At 41.1% G+C, this 19,884-nt stretch overlaps 1 protein-coding gene across 2 annotated transcripts; it reads right to left on the reverse strand.

Moving 5' to 3' along the window:
* Nucleotides 1-284: 284 nt before the first annotated feature.
* HTATIP2 (HIV-1 Tat interactive protein 2) lies at nucleotides 285-17,142 on the reverse strand. Of its 2 annotated transcripts, none has more exons than XM_090263180.1 (6): nucleotides 17,085-17,142; nucleotides 16,377-16,572; nucleotides 14,310-14,417; nucleotides 3,807-3,944; nucleotides 1,503-1,564; nucleotides 285-764 (listed from the first exon to the last, which is right to left on the reverse strand). In XM_090263180.1, exons 2-6 carry the CDS (start codon nucleotides 16,569-16,571, stop codon nucleotides 539-541), a joined length of 729 nt encoding a protein of 242 aa, XP_090119306.1. In that variant the 5' UTR covers nucleotide 16,572; nucleotides 17,085-17,142; the 3' UTR covers nucleotides 285-538. The 2 variants fall into 2 exon arrangements, with proteins under 2 accessions (XP_090119306.1, XP_090119298.1); XM_090263172.1 differs by lacking the exon at nucleotides 17,085-17,142 and adding an exon at nucleotides 16,870-17,078.
* Between the last annotated feature and the right edge of the window lie 2,742 nt (nucleotides 17,143-19,884).

Here is a 19,884-nt window from a genome sequence, read left to right on the forward strand (position 1 = left end):
ATGCCACCGCAGTGCAGTTGAAAATTCACATAGAACTTTTGACACCCCTCAAAGTTTTTACACCCACAGATTCAACCAACTATAGATTGATAGCAATATTTTTTATTTGAGGTTGGGAATTTGTGGATGCTGAGGGCCAACTGTACTAATAGCCTATTACTGACCAGAGTCTTCCCAACAGCATAAACAGTAATATTTTGTATATTATATGTATTATATGCTGTATTCTTAAACTAAAGGAAGATAGAGAAAATTATAGTAAGAAAAACATAACGAATAGAAAGTACACTTACAGTATTTATTGAAAAAATGCACCTATAAGTGGAACTGCAGAGTTCAAACCCATGTTGTTCAAGGGTCAACTGTATATACATGTACAACCAGGTACTGAACTGCTGATGCAGAGCACATTCATATTTTAATTGGACTTGGTCAGCTGAAAATAGTGAAGCCATGGTTAAAGTGCTCTTTTTTTAGACCCTCAAATTAGTGATTAGGTGGATGCTGAGGTTTACAAAAAAGCATTTCTCAGGTGTGATCATGGCTTAAGAGAGCCATCAGCTTTCCCCAGGTCATGGATGGCCTTGTTGTCTAGCAGTTCCTTCTTCTTGTCGACTGGTCTCACTGCGTTGTTCAACATTGCTTTCACCACTGTCACCACTGGTACAGAATGCCCACTGGCCCAAGATTCTGGCAAGGAGCCAAAGAATTTCCTCACCAACCATTCAGTTGGGCGAGATTCTTGCCTATCACATAACAGAACTCTAAAGAGAGAGAAAAAAGAAAAAAAGCAGAGAAAGAGATGATAAATGGCACTCAGACCATAGAAGGTATGATGGACTAAGCTGTGTTTCCCCAAAATTCATGTTGAAGCCCTAACCCCCAGTGTGATTGTTCATGAAGACAGTGCCTTTATGAAGGTAATTAAGGTTACTTTAGGTCATAAGGGTAGGACCCTAATCTGACAGGACTGGCGCCCTTCCAGAAGAGGAAGAGGTATCAGAGATCTCTCTCTCTCTCTGCACATGCATACAGAGGAAAGATCATCTGAGGACACAGACAGGAGGCCATCTATAAGGCAGGAAGAGTGGCCTCACGAGACCCTAACCCCGATGGCATCTTGATCTTGGATTCTAGTCTCCATAATCATGAGAAAATGAACTTCTGTTGTTTAAGCCACCCAGTCTGTGGTGTTACTCTGTTATGGCAGCCTGAACAGATGAACGCAGTGGGTAAAAGGTTTTATTTAGTGCATAAAGAGGATTTTTAAAAAGAAAGCAACAAAAGCTACCTGGAAATTTCCACACTATTCCGAACCTGGCACTAGCCACTATCTACCCACTCCTTCAAAGCTAAAAGGGATGGGTTCTTCTAAGAATAATCCACCTCCAGCCAACTTCTTTAATATCTTAGATAGCTTAGTTGTCAGCCTCTTCAAAGGAAAAACTACCTTCTAGGGACTAACCAGCAGTGGTGTACTCTAAGGCAGTACGAATACTCACCCAGGCCTAAATATGGAGTAACGATCAAATTTTAACTCTTCCACTCTATCTTCCACTTCTCCCTGTTTGAAAAAAAAAAACAACCCACAGTTTTAGTCTTTAATCAAGACCAACTTACTATAATGCTTAAGAGAGAATAACTTGGGGTTTTGAAGATAATCTGCTTTTGCAGGTCTCAATAGAATTGACCCTTGAACAACATAGGTTTAAATTCCATGGGTCCACTTATACATGGGTTTTCTCAATAGACCCACACAGTTCAAACCCACGTTTTTTAAGTGTCATGCAGATGTTTTAAGGAAATCCACAATCCACATATGTGGATGGAGGGCCAACTGTAGTTATACATGGACTTTTAATTGGCAGGAGATCAACACCCCTAAGTCCCATGTTGTTCAAGAATCCACTGTACTTGCAAATATCCTAATCTATATTTGTAGATTCCAAAGAGTCTGAGAAGTTAAGGCAGAGATCACTTAATCCTGATATGCAGTAGTTTTTTTAAAAAAGATGTACTGAATGAGTGAATGTCTACATAGTCACCTAGCCTCTCATTTGACCAAAATTAAAACAGATCCAGAGATACTAAGTAACATGTTAGGAGTTCAACCATAAAAGAACTAATGCTACAGGCTATAACCTTTTTTGGTTTCCAGGTAATTCCAGTGGGTCAGAAGACATTCATTTCCTAATAAACCCCACCAACTGTTAAGAGACAGTGAGATTGTGTCTAGATGATGCTTTAAATTAAATTTGTTAGACAAACCATGAATTTTCATGCCAGGGATCTCTATGAACAGAAATGCCAGAGGAGCTCAGTCACAGGGGTGTCTCAAGGGCTGGTGAATTAAATAGCATGCTCTACTCCTTCTCCTTGGCCTGTTCATACCATTCACTTAACTTGTCACATCCTCCAATCTTAGGTAGTTTTTTAAAAACATTTTTTTTTATTAATGTGTTTTAGCATATTCACAGAGTTCTGCCACTTTTACAAGCAATCTTAGACTATTTCATCACCCCCAAAAGAAACCCAGTACCAAGTAGTACTCACTCTCATCCCTTCCATTTGAGCCTTAGCCAGCTACTGATCTTTCTGTCTCTGGGGATCTGCTTATTCTGGACATTTCATACAAAAGGAATCATACACACTGTGGCCTTTTGGGACCGGCCTCTCTCATTTAGCATGATGTCTCCAAGGGTCACCCATGTTGTAGCACTTGTTCCTTTCTCCAGTTGAAGAATATATTTTGTATGTATATATCACATTTTATCCATCCATTCATCAGCTGATGGATATCTGGGTTGTTTCCACTCTTGCTCTTAAGAATAATGCTTTTATGAACATTCAGATATAAGTTTTTATATGGACAGGTTTCTTAGTTAGCTTTTTATAGAGATGTGTTTTGTCTCTCTAAGCAGTGTGTGTAAGAGTTAACACAGCAGGCTAAGGCTACTATCTTAGAAAAGCTGGCTTGCAAAGTTGGCCTTTGGCTTGGGAACTTGGATTTCAGAACTGTTCCCATCATTACCTGACTGATATGGGGAGTTTACTATGACCAAATCACGTATTTGTACAGACAATGTGGTTTATGTAGAACACTTGCTTTGCTTCTGGAAGTCCTTAGTGTTTTCTAAGCTGAGGGTGCCTATGTGACTGGCCCCATAGAAACCCTGGACTCCTGAGCTCAGGCGAAGTTCTTTGGTAGACAGTACTCATTGCTGGAGAAATTCAGCACATGCAACTCCACTGGGAGACAACTCTTGGAAGCTTGTACCTAGTTTTCTCCATGCACTTTACTGACTTTGCTTTATACCCTTTCACTGTAATAAATCATAGCATAAGTATGACTATATTCTGAATCCTGTGAGACCTTCTAGCAAATTAATAAATGTAGGGATCCTCCAGAACAAACATATTACAAATTCCTTGAGGACAAGAATCATACACAATAATAAAATATCATCTACCTTGGAAAAGTTTAAGAATCACTGCCTCAAAGTCTCTTCTAATGTTAAGATTCCATGCTGATTTTCAAGACCAGAGCTACCCTATCTCATTTCATGATTACTATATAATCAAAAGGGGGTAAGGCACTGGAAATTATCTTTCAAATCACTCCTGTTTACTAAATATTTCCCTGCAAAAAAACAAAAAACAAAAAAACAGTTCCTGTAACAATAAAATTGTGTAATATAACGCATTTAGTGCATTTTTGTGTTATTTAGCATTCTATATTATTTAGTATTGTCAGTTATATGGGGTTCTCCTATATATATATATGTAAGAGAGAAATATGCACAAACCTTAACTTGCAGATATAAAAAACTGCTCGACTTATCAGCTCCTTTAGAGGACAGCAAGTTGAAATGTTTGCACCCTCCAGCTTTTGCCAGCTCTGCAGATTTCAGGACGTAATCTCTATCAACACGAACAAATCCCTCCTGAAGGGTAAAAGAAGATGAGTTATTTCCAAAAAGCTGTGAGCTTATCTGAAAGATTACTACTCATCTTAGGTGGCAGGCTAGGAGGCCTGGGTTGGGGAGGGGGCAATGGGATCTAAATAAAATGCATCCAATGGCCCAGACTGCAATAAAAAAACCAAAGATAATGGGTGAACTTTTTTTTCTGGTTTAAAATAATTAAATTAAAATTAAAAAACAGACAATATGACATTGAAGCACGGACACCAAACAAATCAGCAAGGAGCAAGAGAATAGTAAGATCAGGCTGCGAAACTGCTTTTAGTCACACATTTCCTTGTCTTTAATAATTTGACAATGTTACAGTTCCCCCTCTGTTTTCTCTGTTCTTCTCTGTGTCAACTCTGACATGGTAGGGTCTCAAAGTGGGCTGAGAACACTACCCAGGCACTATGAGAACAGTCTGTTTAATTTCCAATTTTTGCATATGTTTTACAACATACTTTACATATTAGTAAAAAGTGCACACTCAATTTTTTTTTTTTTTTTTTTTTTTTTTTTTACCCCAGCCTAGACTCAGTCCAGTGAAGGCAGTGGTTGGGTCTTTCTTTCAAATTCACATCTCAGCATTAAGTACATGCCAGCACACGGTAGGTGCTCCAAAAGTAATTAAATGTCTAAATAAAAGTACAATGAAAGCAGAGAAAAGTCAAATCCAATTAGAAAAGAAGAGAACTAAGAGGAAATAAAAGGAGGAGGGGAGAGGATGGTGCAAACAACATAATATAGACTCATTTCCAAGGCCTTACTGGAGGACATGGGCCTGTCCCAACAAGGGAATTCCATGTAGTAACATTTCTTGGGACCTCCAAAAATCTGGCATCCTCAAACTCAAGACAGCTGAAGAGAAGTCTCAAAGCTACCAAAGCTGAACTTCATAGGTACCCACAATCATGTAAATAAGGTTTTATATCATGAGGATTTTAACTCTGAAGGTTGATCACTGCCCCAGGGATTTTTTAAATTAAAAATTTGCCCTGTGGTTGTTACTGGCCTTAAATGTTTTATTTCGTATGGAGATATGTACCCTTCATAGAATGTTAGAAATATCACCTGAGGAAGCATCACACCCAGCCCCCCTCATTATAGAAATGTGAAAACAAGGTCCAGCAGTCTGGTGAACTGCTGGTTAATAAGAAAGAGAGCTGAGAGCAGAGTGCAAATTATACCCAGTGTTCATTCTTATCTCATACTCTCTCTAGACAACAAAAATGACTAATTCATATTTGGGACAGGCAGAATAATGGCCCCTCCAAGATGTCCACTTCCCAATCCCCACACTTGTGAATATAATGTTAGGTTACATGGTAAAGATACAGATGGTGGCCAAAATGGAGAGAGGGGTTGGGGGGTGGGTAAAAAGTTGAAGAGATTAAGATGTACAAATTGCCAGATATAAAAACAGTCACAGGGATGAAAAGTATACCGTGGGAATATAGCCAATAATATTGTAATAACTATGTATGGTGTCTGATGGGTACTAGACTTACCAGAGTGATCACTTCATATGTCATATAAATGTTTAATCACTATATTGTACACCTTAAACTAATAAAGAATTGTATGTCAACTGTAACTGAAAGAACATCTTAACTTAAAGAATAAAAGGGGAAATTTAGATTATAGGTAAAGCCCTGGCTGCTGTGGCTCAGTGGATTAAGTGCCAGCCTGTGAACTGAAAGGTCACTGGTTTAATTCCCAGTCAAGGCACATGCCTAGATTGTGGGCCGGGTGACCAACTGGGAGTGTGCGAGAGGCAACCGATTGATGTATCTCTTGCACATCGATGTTTCTCTCCCTTCCTCCCTCTCTTCTCATCTATAAAAAAATAAATAAGTACAATTTTTAAAATACAAGATTATAGGGGGAATTAAGGTGCTAACTAATCAGCTGGCTGAAAAATAAGATTATTCTGTATTATCCAACTGAGCCAAAGTAGTAACAAGAGTCCTTAAAAGTAGAAACGGGAAGCAAAAGAAGTTAGAATTCAGCAATGTGAGAAGCACTTGATCCCCTACTGCTGGCCTTAAAGATGTAGGAAGGTGACCATGAACCAAGGAATGTGGGTGACCTTGAGGAGCTAGAAAAGGTAAAGAAACAAATTCTCCCCTAGAGCCTTCTCAACACTTTGATTTTATCTTAGCAAAGTCCATGCTGGACTTCTAACTTACAGACCCGTAAGATAATACATGTATGTTGTTTTAAGCCCCTAAATTTGAGGCAATTTGTTACAACAACTATAAAAAACTAATACAGAATTCAAGTTTAAAACAAGAGCCCCAAGCATAAAAGAAAATTAAACATACTGTAAGTATAGAGCTTGATGAATTTTCATAAACTGAACATTACTCTGCAACCAGCTCCTAAATCAAGAATTAGAACATTACTATTACCTCCAAAGCCTCTCCTGTCCTCCTTTCTCATCAGGCACAGTACAACTGTAATCACTACCTTCAGGGCAGTGTTATTTTTCTGCCTTACTTTAGGGAACAGAAACTTAACTCTTAGTGAATGAATTAACACCATCTCCTTTTGTGTTGTGTACTTTGACATTCAACCCTAACGGACTCGCCGATCTATCCTACACACTGATCCAAACTTATGTTGTCGCTTTTTTAAATCAGTATGAAGCAAACCAATTTTAATTCTCAGCACATCCTGAGAGAGGGATGTGATTCTTCTCTGAGCCGTTTTCTGAAATGAGATTTTACATGTGTTGGAAGTATGCCAAGAAAAACAATCCAAAGCTACAGAGAGAAATTCTAAAACACTCCATTTCTCTTCCATGTCTATTTCTTCCCCTCATTCCAATGCACCAGAACTCTGATTTTAATAACAGGTTCATTATTCCTAATAAAATGACATAGTTGACTTGTGAAATAAATTCCTTTTTGTAGTTGCTGTGGCTTTAGCAATATTTCTTGTAAGGTGTATTAAAGTTGTCTCTGTTAAAATGCTTTTCTTTCATCAGCTTCTTTAAAAATAACGGAAAGGTTCAGCCAATCACTGGTCTCTAGACCGACGCTGTCTCTCTCTCTCTTAATCCAGGACCAGTAAACGGATAATTTGATTAAACTAAGACCCTAATTTATTTGGCTTCAGTTCTGGATCAACCTCTCCTTAATAGAGTGCTGTCGGCTCCAATTGTTTGATGAAAATTGAAGTGACATAAATACCATGAGACTTTTTCAATCTGATTAGTCAGCTAAGGCACATCAATACCACCCCAGCCATCAGACTCTGGCATCCTTCCTTTCACCCGCCTCGCTAACAAGTGACAACGGCTCCTTGAAGGAGGAGCACCCACGCTGCTGCGGGGACCCCCACGCTTAGCCCATCATCCCTGCTCAATGGGCACGGTTGACAAGGTGCCATACCTTTCTCCATCGCTGTTCTCCGGACAAAGCTAAATATTGTTTTATTAGCAATCAATGGCTGTTAATCCAAACCGATTTCACAAATCCTCTGAGCCCTCAAGCTGATTATAAATACGCATTTTTCCAAGCCCACAAATTTTGAAGTTCATTTCCCCCACCCTGATGCATGCCCTTTTAGCTGGTGAATGAAACTCAAAAGCAAAGGGGTCAATGGCTTTCAAGGCCTTAGAAACCAAATGTAAAAGTGGTTCCTGCTGACTGACTCAGAGATATCAACACACATAAATTTTTTTTTTTTTTTTGGAAATGAGGAGTCCTTTTATAGACAGAAAGGAGCTATCTTTAAAATCTTATTATTAACACCTTTTCTTATTCTCTAACTACTCAGATTAAAAAATAATAGAAAAACAAGCTACTCTATATCCCAGAAACACAACTTCTGGAAAAATTGTATATAGTTTCCCTAACCATATGTCTTCTGGGAGCATGAAGTCCGTTATGTTATTGTGTCTTTAAGATTCCATAGTCAGTGTATCCTACTCTAAGCAAGGAATAAGAACTCCTTCTAGAAAAAGGAATTGATTAAATAAGTTCCCACTATAAATTTCCTTTCCCCATACCCATTTGAAAGAGTAAACACAATGTAATAAGACTCAGCAGAGATATCTTCATAGACTCCACAAATATCTAAGGAGCAAATTCTTCAATTTCCAGGGTTTTTGTTTGTTTGTTTGTTTGTTTTGGTTTTTTAATCCTCCCTGGAGGACATCTTTTTCATTGCTTTTAGAAAGAGGGTAAGGGAGAAAGAGAGACAGAGAGAGAGAGAGAGAGAGAGAGAGAGAGAGAGAGAGAGAGAGACATTGATCTATTGCCTCCCCTATGTGCCCCAAATGGGGATCAAAATCTCATGATGACTGAACCTGCAACCTTTTGGTCCATGGGACTATGCTCCAGCCAAGTGAGCCACATTGGCCAGGGGTCCAATTACTCTTTACTCAAGTCTTATTAAAATCCAAAGCTATTAAGTATTTCTTCTAATCTTCTTTACCAATGCTTGAAAACTGGGAACACTCTGGCTTACGAACAACTCGTCCAATAAGGTATTTTGGCAGTGACTGATATGACAAGCAAGCATGCCAAAATGACTCAAGGTCAGGGGGATCCTTTTCCAAGAACGGCAGATCTGTCATTCTGTAAAGGGTCGTACTTAGCTATATTTCTGCTTCAGATTCTTTCTCCTTTATTCCAACCCTATAAATTAGACTAGAAAACAGAAATGCCGATGAACAACAAATGTTATAATCTGATGTCCCATTTGTTTCTCTCCTGGAGGGCATCTCTGTATTTGATGTACAGGGCGGAACCAAGATCTTGGTTAGAGGAAGAGCTCTGGCGAGAAAAATAAGCAGGTTCTAAGGACTCATGAGTAAATCTCTCAAAAAACTCTGCAGCCCAAATGGGCTTTAGTGGCCATCTTCCTCTCAGACAAGGGGGCAGTGGTCCACAGGAGCTAACCACATACCCAAGGTCCCACAGCTACCTGGTGTCCCAACAGAGCCTATGATCTGGGTCCCTCAAACCATCTAGGACCTTGTCACTTCACAAGTCCCCTCCTAGACATCAAATAAAACAGTAGAAATTACAATAGGAGTGGGCAACCTTTTCCTGTAAAGGATGAGATAGTAAATACTTTCAGATTTGCAGGCTTCTGTTACAATTACACAGCTCTGACACCATGAGGCAAAAGCAGCCGTACATAACAAAGTAATGAGAATAGCTATATTCCAATAAAACTTTATGTATATTGAAATTTCCATTTCTTATATTTTCACATGTCATGACATATTATTCCTCTTTTGAATTTCTTAACCATTTAAAAGTATAAAAACATTCTTAACTCATGGGCTGTACAAAAGCAGTCTGTAGTGTCAAGCCCCTGGACTAGAAGAGTATATCATTAGAATCAGAAGCCATGAGACTCTAATGATACCTAAAAAATGTTACAATGGCTTCATTAATCACATTACTGGCACCATCCATTCAGCAGAATCCAAGAACCTGGACTGTTGGAGCCCATGCCTAACTACGATGTGAGGTACCTCAAACTACCTACCCAAATCCTTTTTTAAATAAAAGTAAAAGGAAAAATCTATTCTCAGTGGCATCTTTGCTCTTCACTCTAGACCACGTAGATATAGTATTTAAAGGGTATTTCAACCGTCACTAGCACACAAGTTACTCACTAAAGCAAGACGAAGCTATCTGGGACTAAGGTACCAGCAAAACCAACAGGTGAGGAGAACTACTGGAAGTAGGTCTAACAAGAGGAGAGCTGGCTGCATCAGAATCTCTCAAGGAGCCTGCTTAATAAACACTTTCCAAGACTCCAATGTTACAGATTCTGACCCAGTAAACATGCATTGGGCCAACTCAGGAAGTAACTGCATTGATTAGACAGCTTCTGAATGTAAAAGGAAGATTAGCACATCTAACCAGCTACTGTTAAAGGAAATGGTTTTCCGAACAGCTGAAGAAAGTTAACAGACCCATCCGTAGCACTAGTTTCAACAGAAATCTGGATAGACTTCATTTAATGGGTTTCAGTGCTTTCCCCCAAAATCCATACTGTGAAGTTCTAACCTCTAATACCTCAGAATGTGACCTTATTTGGAAATAGGGTCATTACAGATGTAATTTGTTAAGATGAGGCCATACACAATAGCATGGTTCTGAGCCCAGTTTTTCTAGTGTTGTTATAAAAAGGAGAAATTTAGTCATAGGCACGCACACAGGAAAAACACCCTGTGAAGAGACACAGGAAGAAGGCAGCCATCTATAAGTCAAGGAGAGAAGCCTGGAAAAATGCTTCTTTACAGCCCTCAGAAGGACCAAACTTGCTGACATCCTGATCTCACTCAGACTTCCAGCCTCCAGAAACTTCTGTCCTTTAAGCCACCCTCGTTATGGCACTTGGTTATGACAGTCCTGGCAAACTAATACACTGAGGGTCATAGGGGAAAAAGCTGGCTACCGACCCAGAATACCAGGTGAGGTGAGCTTGGAAATTCACAAGCCCCATCAACTATGATTACCTAGCCACTTGTGAATTGTCAGCTCTTTTAAACTGCCTAACGTTATCATCACCGCCAAAGTTTATATTGCATACATTCTAAATTAGTTTTTTTTTTAAATGACTCTGGAGGAAATGTCAGCCTATATTCTGTCACTACGGTCTCAAACCATTTAAACCCTCATTTCTGGGACTATTTAGCTTACTAGTCTTTCTCCTGCTGACTCATGAATTACATTTATCTTTTCTTTTCAAACTGATTTTGGAGGACAAAAGGTATTGAGTACCCTGAAAGGTGGAGAAACAAATTCATCTAAAAAAATATTCTAAATAGGAAAGACACCCAAGGCCTCTGATTAAAACTGCATTACACAATTTGGATACAACAAAACAATTTATACTTCCCTAGAGCTCCCTATGAGATTTGCCTTATGTCATGGAAATCAACTGCTCTATGCCTAATGCAGTTTTTTTTAAATTTTTTTATTTTGCTGAGTCACCACCCAAACCAGGCTGCACCTTAAAGAGAACAAAACTTTTTCAGTGTTTTTAGAGGGCATGCCGCTTGTGACTGTCCCTGGAACAAAAAAGACTGCACTAGCCACTGAGCAGGAACGTGACCCATCCTAGGAGAGATAATGTGCCAAATCCTGGGACACTTCCCAACACAGAGCTCAGAATCCAGCTGTATCCAAAGTGGACATGGTAGAACTGCAGAAGATTTAGAAATAGATCCCTACTCAAAGCATAAATAGAATTATCCTTTGGTTCATCAGAAGGCCCAGAGAAATACAACTGAGCCTAATTCCTTGGTTGATATACACCAACAGCTCTTAAGCATGTGTTCCCCTAATGATTCTGATGCATGGGCCTTTTATAACCCTATGGTAAGCCCCCATGGCAACATTATGGTCCTGCATATTTGACAGGCACATTTAGTTCCAGCAAGTAAAGTCTGCCAGAGGGACAAAGCATATAGTCAAAGTATAAGTTAAGTAAGATAAACACTTGCCCAAGATCTATGTAGTAAGCTTTGACTTCTAACTGTGTAGTAAACTCCGACTTCTGGATAAGGGCTGATGCAATTTAAAGAACCATTATGAAGAAAATTAAATTTGTGTTGGAAGAGTTCTGCGTCAGTCAGTTAGGGCTGAATCACCACTTTGAATCATCGTTGGAGGCTGAGTCACCCCTGGAGGCACTTCAGCTGAATCGTGCCTCTGTTTGGATGTTCTGTCCCAGAAGTTTAAAGCTTGGCATGAAAATAGGTTGAAGCAAACCACTCAAGTGAGAGGGAATGCTTTAACTTTAAAACATTTATGAAGAGAAAGAAAAAAAAGCTCACTGCTAACTGCGTGAGCCAGGCACTTTTACTCTGATGCAATAGTTTGTCTTAGCCAGGAGATGTAGTGATAGCAATATTTACAAGATTATGTAAATATGTATGATATCCCCAGCACACAGGCCTGAACTCAGGGATTACTTTGAAGGAAAGATGAACTTACCATTGGTATTCAAAGTACCGCAAAGGCTATGGCAGCATATAAAATTTTAAGTGATAAGATCTTATTTACATTTAAGCACTTCAAATGTAAAGAAAAAGAGTGAGCAAGAAAGGAATTGTTGACTTCCGGACAAGATGGAGGCCTAGACAGACATGCTGCATCTTCCTCCACAGCTACACTACCTCAAAACTAGAGACAACCAAAAGTTCCAGAAAATCGAGCTGCATGGAAGTCCAACAGACAAAGAAATAAAAAAGAAATACAGTAGTCCCTCGCTACTGCGGTCCACTTATTGAGGCCTCACTGTATTGCATGATTTTTTAAAACATTATATTTAATTATTTATCACGGATTTTTCGCTATATTGCGGGATTTTGCAGTACTATATATGTATGTTGTTAAAGTTATGTAGGTTTAAGAGTACAGAATAAATGTAAGGATCCTACTTCGTGGTGGGGGGGTGGTCTGGAATGTAATACCTGCGATAAGTGAGGGAATACTGTACTCATCCAGACAGGTAGGAGGGGCGGAGCCAGGGTGGACAGGATGTGGTGTGGCGGCGGCGGCGGCGGCAGCAGGTCGGCAGAAAGCATGATCACGTGTTTTAAAAACTAGGGAGGGACACCTGGGGAGTGCTCCCAGCACCAGACCAGAATGCACAGCTCACAGTCCCAGCGCCAGGGAAAATGAAGCCTCATTGCTTCTGACTATGCAAACCAGTGGGGGGTGGGGCGGAGGAAGAAACTGCCAGTCTCTCAGCAGAGTTCAATTGTTTAAAGGGCCACCACAGTCCTAGAACATCTGCAGACCCACCCACTCTGGGAATGATGGCCAGGGAAACAGCTAGAGAGGTGCCAGCCCCAAACGGAAGTGGGAGAAGTGCCTGGAAAAGGGGCAAGTGCTGAGCAAGAGGCATTCTTCCCTCTCAGACTCCTCCCCCACATACAGTGCCACAACATGGTGAAACAGGTCGCCCTGTACTGATGAATACCTAAGGCTCTACCCCATACAACATAACAGGTACAACAACTCTACCTTAGACACAAAGGCAAACAAAAACAGGAGTCTGTCAAAATGAGGAGATAGAGAAGTATGGCCCAAAAGAGGGAACGGATCAAGTTTCCAGTGGGAGAACTAAGCAATGAGGAGATAGCCAACCTAACAGATGCAGAATTCAAAATACTAGTGATAAAGATGCTCACAGGCTTGACCGATATGCTTGAGTATGGCAAATGCATCAGGGAAGAAATCAAGGCTATGCTAAGTGAAACAAGGGAAAATGCACACAAAACCAATGGTGAAGTGAAGGCAACCGGGGTTCAAGTCAATGATTTGGAACATAAGGAAAAAAAACAGTCAACCAGTGCAGAACAAGGAAACAAGAATTGAAAAAAATGAGGAGAGGCTTAGAACCTCTGGGACAACTTTAAACATGCCAACATCCACATCATAGGGGTGCCAGAAAGAGAAGAGGAAGAGCAAGAAATCAAAAGCTTAGGAAAACTTCTTTAATTTGGCAAAGGGAAGAAACATACAAATCCAGGTAGCACAGAGAGTCCCAAACAAGCTAGACCCAAAAAGGACCACACCAAGGCACATCATAACTAAAATGTCAAAGGTTCAAGATAAAGAGAGAATCTTAAAAGCAGCAAGAGAAAAACAGTTACCTACAAAGGGGTGTCTATAAGACTATCAGGTGATTTCTCAAAAGAAACTTTGCAGGTAAGAAGGGACTGGCAAGAAGTATTCAAAGTGATGAAAAGCAAGAACCCACAACCAAGATTACTCTATCCAGCAAAGCTATCATTTAGAATGGAAGGGCAGATCAAGTGCTTCCCAGACAAGGTAAAGCTAAAAAAGTTCATCATCACCAAGCCATTATTATATGAAATGTCAAAAAGACTTATTTAAGAAAAAGATCAAAATTATGAACATTAAAATGACAACAAACTCACAACTATCAACAACTGAATCTAAAAAATAAGAACAAAATCCAACTAAGCAAACCAGAATAGGAACAGAATCATAGGTATAGGGATCATTTGGAGGGTTATCAGCTGGGAGGGGGAAGGGGAAATGGTGTAGGGATTAAGAAGCATAATTGTAGGTCCAAAATAAACAGGGGGAAGTTAAGAATAATATAGGAAAGGGTGAAGCCAAAGAATTTAAATTCACAACCCACGGACATGAACTAAGCAGGGTGGGATTCTTGGATGGAAGAGGGGTGCTGGGCAGAGGGGAGCAAAGGGAAAAAAATTGGGGGACTATTGTAACAACATAATCAATAAAATATACTTTAAAAGAAAAGAAAAAAGAAAGGAATTGTTGACATTACTAGCCAGTGAAAATGGATAAGGGTTTATTTCTTCCTTACCGCCCCGGCTTTTTTTCTCGTGGTACCCAGGCAACAGAATCCAACATCATGACCTTGAAAGGCAGAAGCGTAGTCATCCAACTTTTCAAAATCCACCACTTCTTGATTCTAGACGACAAGGATACAGTTATATAAAACTTGATGTTATTTTCAAAATATACCCCTCTACATTTAAAGAATAAATTACAGGACATTACTGAAGAGTCTGCCCACTTAACATCAAATCTTGCAAGCTCATTTTCTCCCACCAAAAACCAATTAATCTGAATTCAAAATCAACAATGCACTAATGAGGCCACGGTACACATAATTGGACTAGGGGTGATCAGATCTCTAAAGTCAAGTTCAATTATTATTTTCTCCCTGGAAAAATAAAAGACCTGTCTGCATATTAGGAGAAGGAATACCAATGAGGTATAATGTGTAGTCGGGGAATGGTGTTTGGAATCTCAAATGCCTAGGTTGGAGTTGGGCCTGCTACTTCTTAAACATGTAATTTTAGCCAAGTTATTTGATTATATGCCTCAGTTTTTCAGCAGTAGAATGTAAATGATAATCATTCCTTCAGTCCAATCCATGAACCACATACATTAAAATCAGCCAATGGATGCTTGATAAAAGGGCATATTCTTAGGTCTCATAACAATACTTCTGAGTCAGAAACTTCACTTTTTAAAAAAAAAAACCTCACCTAAGGATATTTTTTAATTGATTTTTAGAGAGAGAGAAGCATCGATGTGAGAGAGAAACACTGATCGGTTGCCTCCTGTATACGCCCTGATCGGGGATCAAACCCATAACCGTTTGGTGTATGGGACAATACTGCAACCAACTTAGTCACCAGGCCAGGGCAAGAACTTCCTTTTTGATAAGCATCCTTGGAAATTCTCATGCTCACTGAAATTTAAGAACCTTTATCTAACTTAATAAGTTTGTTGTGAAACCAAAACAAAAAACAAAAAAAGTAAGTTTGAGTTATGTTCCCATCCATCATCCAGGAGTTCACATAAAATGTTGCTTTCCTTTCCTACCATCAATTCTTTCAAAAGAATTTTTCTGGCATTGTACGTAATGCTGAAGAAAAATGTTTGCATGAAATGCCCGACCAGAAGATGTGCCACCAAAATAGACTATCAAAGCACAGAGCTTGACTTCAGTTTCTAATTACCCGAAGTACTGGACACACCCAATGAAGCCAGACTATGAAGTCTACATGTTACTGCCTCAGTCTGAGCAAAGATGTCCATTTTAAACAGAAGATGCCTGATGGACCAAAGACATATGCAAAACGATGTGAACACAGACCTGCAGGAATCAAGAACATTTATTTGTGAGACCATTTGTTATCTGGAGTGTTCCACCTCTGAAACCTGTGGGGCCAAGTTCTCTAATTAAGGGGTCTCAGGATTACACTATAATTTACTGCAGTTCATAAATAACTCAGTTTAAATGCAGGGGTAGGACTCTCCACAAAGCTCAGACCTCAGATACATCGGGAGCGTACACCAGAGTGAAGTCTGGTGTATTGTTTGGTTAACCATGGAAGTGTAAATGAAAGTCAGGGGAGGGGTATTCTGCCTACAGACACAAGGCTGCAGCCCCAGGAAGTCAGGCAGGGCAAATTCTTCTAAGAGAATAATCCCACTTGCACTGCCATAGACTGTTCCTGCTCTGCAAAGCCTTTTCTGATTCATTGACATTAGTATGAACAGGGAGACCCGACAGAACAAGCAATATGGACTGTCTCGAGAACCCAGCTTGAATGACACTGAAAACAATGTTGTTTTCTGACTCCCATTACAAGTAGGTTGTAGGAGGCCCAGCCTTATAGGTGCCTAGACTGAGAAAAGGACTTCGCCCAAGGCCACAGTGAGAGGAGGCCTACAGGAGCCTACAATCTAGGATGCCAGCTTTCGGGAAGGGCTCTCACAGACCAATCCTGGCCACATTCTGATCACCTCTGGCAGCCTCCACCACCGGCGGGCAATGTTCAGTCTTTAAGCATGAAATTTGTCTACCCGGCAGAATCTCAGCGGGTACATTCTGAATCTCAGCTCAAATACCCACCACATTTTTATAAGCTTCCTCATCAAAAGTCAGCTTCCTCCGGCCAATGACTGTGACTTTGGAAAACAGGCTCTGTTCCAGTATTTCTTTTAAGAGCGCTCTGCCGGTTTCCCCGCTGGCGCCCAAAATAAAGACAGATTTATTCTGCATCCTGAAGTCTTCCCGGAGCTTGGGCAGCGCCTCTGTCTCAGCCATGCTACAGAAATAACATCAACAGATGCTGATCTTAGGATGTGTAAGGGATGGCCAGGCTTACCCTGGGGAACAAGGAATGTTTATTCGTCCTGGAGGAAGATAGTTATTCTCCACAGTCTGGGCCCAGGGGAAAGTGCTGAATCACCTGCAGGGCGGGTGCCAACCCATATCCCGGAAGGGGCCACAGAAGCTGGCACCAAGAAGCTTCTTTTCCCCTTGGTACCCTCGGTTCCGATCCCTCCTTCCTCTGCCCAAAGGGTGCGGGGGCCCAGCTCTGTCCGCTGAGCGGAGAAGTTACCTGGAGCCGGCCCCCGGCCCCGCGTCCTCATATCGCAGCAGGAGCAGGGCGGCCACCAGCGCAGCACCCGCCGCCACTGCCGCCCCTGCGCTCAGCGCCGTGAACCGGTGCATCCGGGCATCCCTCCTGCCCAGGGGTTCCTTGTCCCCTTGCCCCCTGCGGTGGGCACCCCCCAAGATCCGCCGGGGGTCGGAGGTGGCCACGCCCACGTTTACCCGGCTTCTTCTTCCTGGTGACTTCCCTGCGCGGTTGACTCGCTCCGCCCAGAGGGCGGGACTTGGGGGAAGGACTCACTGGTTCCAAGGGAACTTGGGTGCCGGTCACAGGAGCGGGAGAGCATGTGTGCTGCTCCGGGCAAGGTGTGACACTTGGAGACCTCCAGAACCCTATCCCTGGCGTTCTTCTTCACCAACTGTGCTGAGCTCACGCATATCCAGGGTTTCAGCCAATACACTTGACCTTTGCTGGTCCCTTTCTAAAACCTCTCATTTCAGTTGTGTATCGGAAATTTTCATCTCAAATTCACCATGTCAACTTTTCCCATCCAACCACCCCAAAGAAGAATAAAACAAACCTATTCCTTGCCTCTTTTGGGTGTCACTGTCCCTATACATTCACACACTCCTCACCCCTCCCCTCTGGACATCCTGGTGACCCAGAACACAATAATCATCAACCCAGGAAGACTAATCTGGGAGGTTAGGCAACACATCTATCTCATTGCTTTAACCTCAGCTCCTGGGACATTGTTTAGCCCTTAGTAGGTGCTCAAGGAAATTTTTTGCATTGATGTATTTCTGTATACTTTATATGTGAAGCCTAGAAAGAGAGTCAGAGACCAACTTGTCAAACATTCTTACTTTACAAATGATGCTCAAGGATGAGGTATGACTTGTTAAGTCTTGGGCATGCTCTTTAATGGAGACAACATAGCAAAGGGTAAGAAAAAAAAACAAGGAGCAGACTTGGCAAGTAACTCATGGGCAAAGGTGCCCTGCCCACAACCACCCCATGTTCTTGCCCATCTTTCCCAACTCATGTCACCTCAATCAACAGTTCCCTTCTGAGGGGAGTTCCGTTAACATAGCATGTTTTCTTTCCCACATGAGGGAAGGCACATAGAGGACTTGAGGGTCCCCTGCAGAAGACAGTGAAGGAGCAGCAGATAGGGCAGACACAGGGCCAGATGAGCAGGGAAGCCACACATGTCATGAGCCCTGAAAGCCAAGAGGAGGTGTAGAGATGGTGTTAGTGTCTGAGGGCGGCTGCAACAAATGACCACAAACTGGGAGGCTTACAACAGAAACTCATTCTCTCTCAGCTCTGGAGTCAAGAAGTCTGAAATCCCGGTGTCAGCAGGGCTGCGCTCCCTCTAGAGGGAGGCTTTGGGACAGAATTCTTTTTCACTTCTTCCAGTTCCTGATGTCTCCAAGCATTCCTTGGCTTTTGGCTGCAGACTTCCAATCTCTGCCTCTGTCTTCAAATGGCCTTCTCCTCTGTGTGTCTGTGTCTTTTCTCTATCTTTTAAAAGGGTATCTGTCATTGGATTTAGGGCCTGCCCACATAATCCAGCATGGTCTCATCTGGAGATCCTCAGTTTAATTACATCTCTAAAGGTCCGTTTTCCACACAAGTTTCCATTCACAAGTTCTCAGGGTTAGGAGGCCTATATCATTTTGGGAGCCACTACTCAACCCACTACACAGCAGGAAAAATGCTAAGTCAATTTTAAACAAAAGGTTTGTCTGATAAACTCTATATTTAGTGGATGAAGCTGGCGCTGGAAGTAGTGTGCAGAGGGAATAAAGACAGAAGAGGCTTTTGGTTGAAGCTCGTGGCAGAGTAACTTAGGAGATGAAGGCAAGAGCCAAAGCAGGAAAGGGAAGGAGGGAACACAAAGAACTTATAAAATAACTAGATGTGTACATTTGGTCAAGTCCTTAGTTTTAGTCTCCTCATCCATAAATTGGGGGTAATGGCAAAGCCAGCATACTGCACAGATGAATGGCACAGTTCAAATTACGTACCACATGGGAAGGCAGTATAGGCTGGTAGTTAGCATACAGGCCGTGGCATCATTCCACCTGGTATAAAATCCTGGCTCTGCCACCAGCTAACTAAGCGACATCAGGCAAGTTTCTTTCCGTTCCTTGGCTTTCCCATCTGTAAAGTATGAATGATAATAATTACCTATATCATGGAATTTTTAGATGATGCAAATTAAAGCATTTAGTATCTAGCATGTAGTAAACATGGAATAAATATGATCTTATTATGGAAAAGAACTTTGTAAACATGTAAGTACTAGGGCAGTGACTTGCAATTCTTGCTACACATGGGCATCTCTTGAAGCTTTAGAAAAATAAAGATGCCTGGGCCTTGCCCTAGATCTACTGAATCAAGATCTGTAGTTTCTAAAGCTCTTCAGATGATTCTGCTGCACAAAGGAGAAATTCACCATGTTTTCAGGACATATTAGTAGGATCCATTTCCTAATAATATCCATAAGGAGAATAAACATACTCTTCATCCTAGAGAGACCGTATAGTGATCTGAAGTATCCTGAGCTTCACTTCTTTTTATAGAAGTCCTTATATAACACTTAATATATGCCAAGTACCATTAACCATTTTGTATATATTATACCTGCAACATCCTTATGAAGCAGGAATTATTGTTATAGATGAGGAAACTGAGGCACAGAGAGGTTAAGTAGCTCACCCAAAGTCACCCAATTAGAAAGTGGTGGAGCCAGCATTGGAACTGAACTGCAGTCTTCTGGCTCAAAAAACTACACCAAACAGGTTCTCTCAAAGCATGTAATCTCTCTAAACCTCAGTTTCCTTATCCGTAAAATGAAGATTATAACAGTACTGACTTCATAGGAAACTTGTAAAAATTAAGTGAAGTGCTGCATGCCAAGCACTCTGCAATGTATTTAGTACCTACTAAGCACTAAATGAAAGTCAGGCACTACTATTAAAAATTGTAATGTTATCACAAATTATTCAGTTT

Source organism: Furipterus horrens, unplaced genomic scaffold, assembly GCF_987537825.1.
Source record: "Furipterus horrens unplaced genomic scaffold, mFurHor1.1.pri manual_scaffold_2, whole genome shotgun sequence".
NCBI classification, from domain to species: Eukaryota; Metazoa; Chordata; class Mammalia; order Chiroptera; family Furipteridae; genus Furipterus; species Furipterus horrens.

Bases quoted from the DNA above. Each gene is read 5' to 3' on its own strand.
- HTATIP2 (XM_090263172.1), bottom strand. From the start codon at position 16,982: ATGCACCGGTTCACGGCGCTGAGCGCAGGGGCGGCAGTGGCGGCGGGT. The intron at 14,418-16,376 runs GTGGGTATTTGA...CTTGTCGTCTAG, and splicing joins AGGAAGCTTATAAAAATGTG to AATCAAGAAGTGGTGGATTT. The intron at 3,945-14,309 runs GTAAGGAAGAAA...TTTACCCTTCAG, and splicing joins CGAGAAAAAAAGCCGGGGCG to GAGGGATTTGTTCGTGTTGA.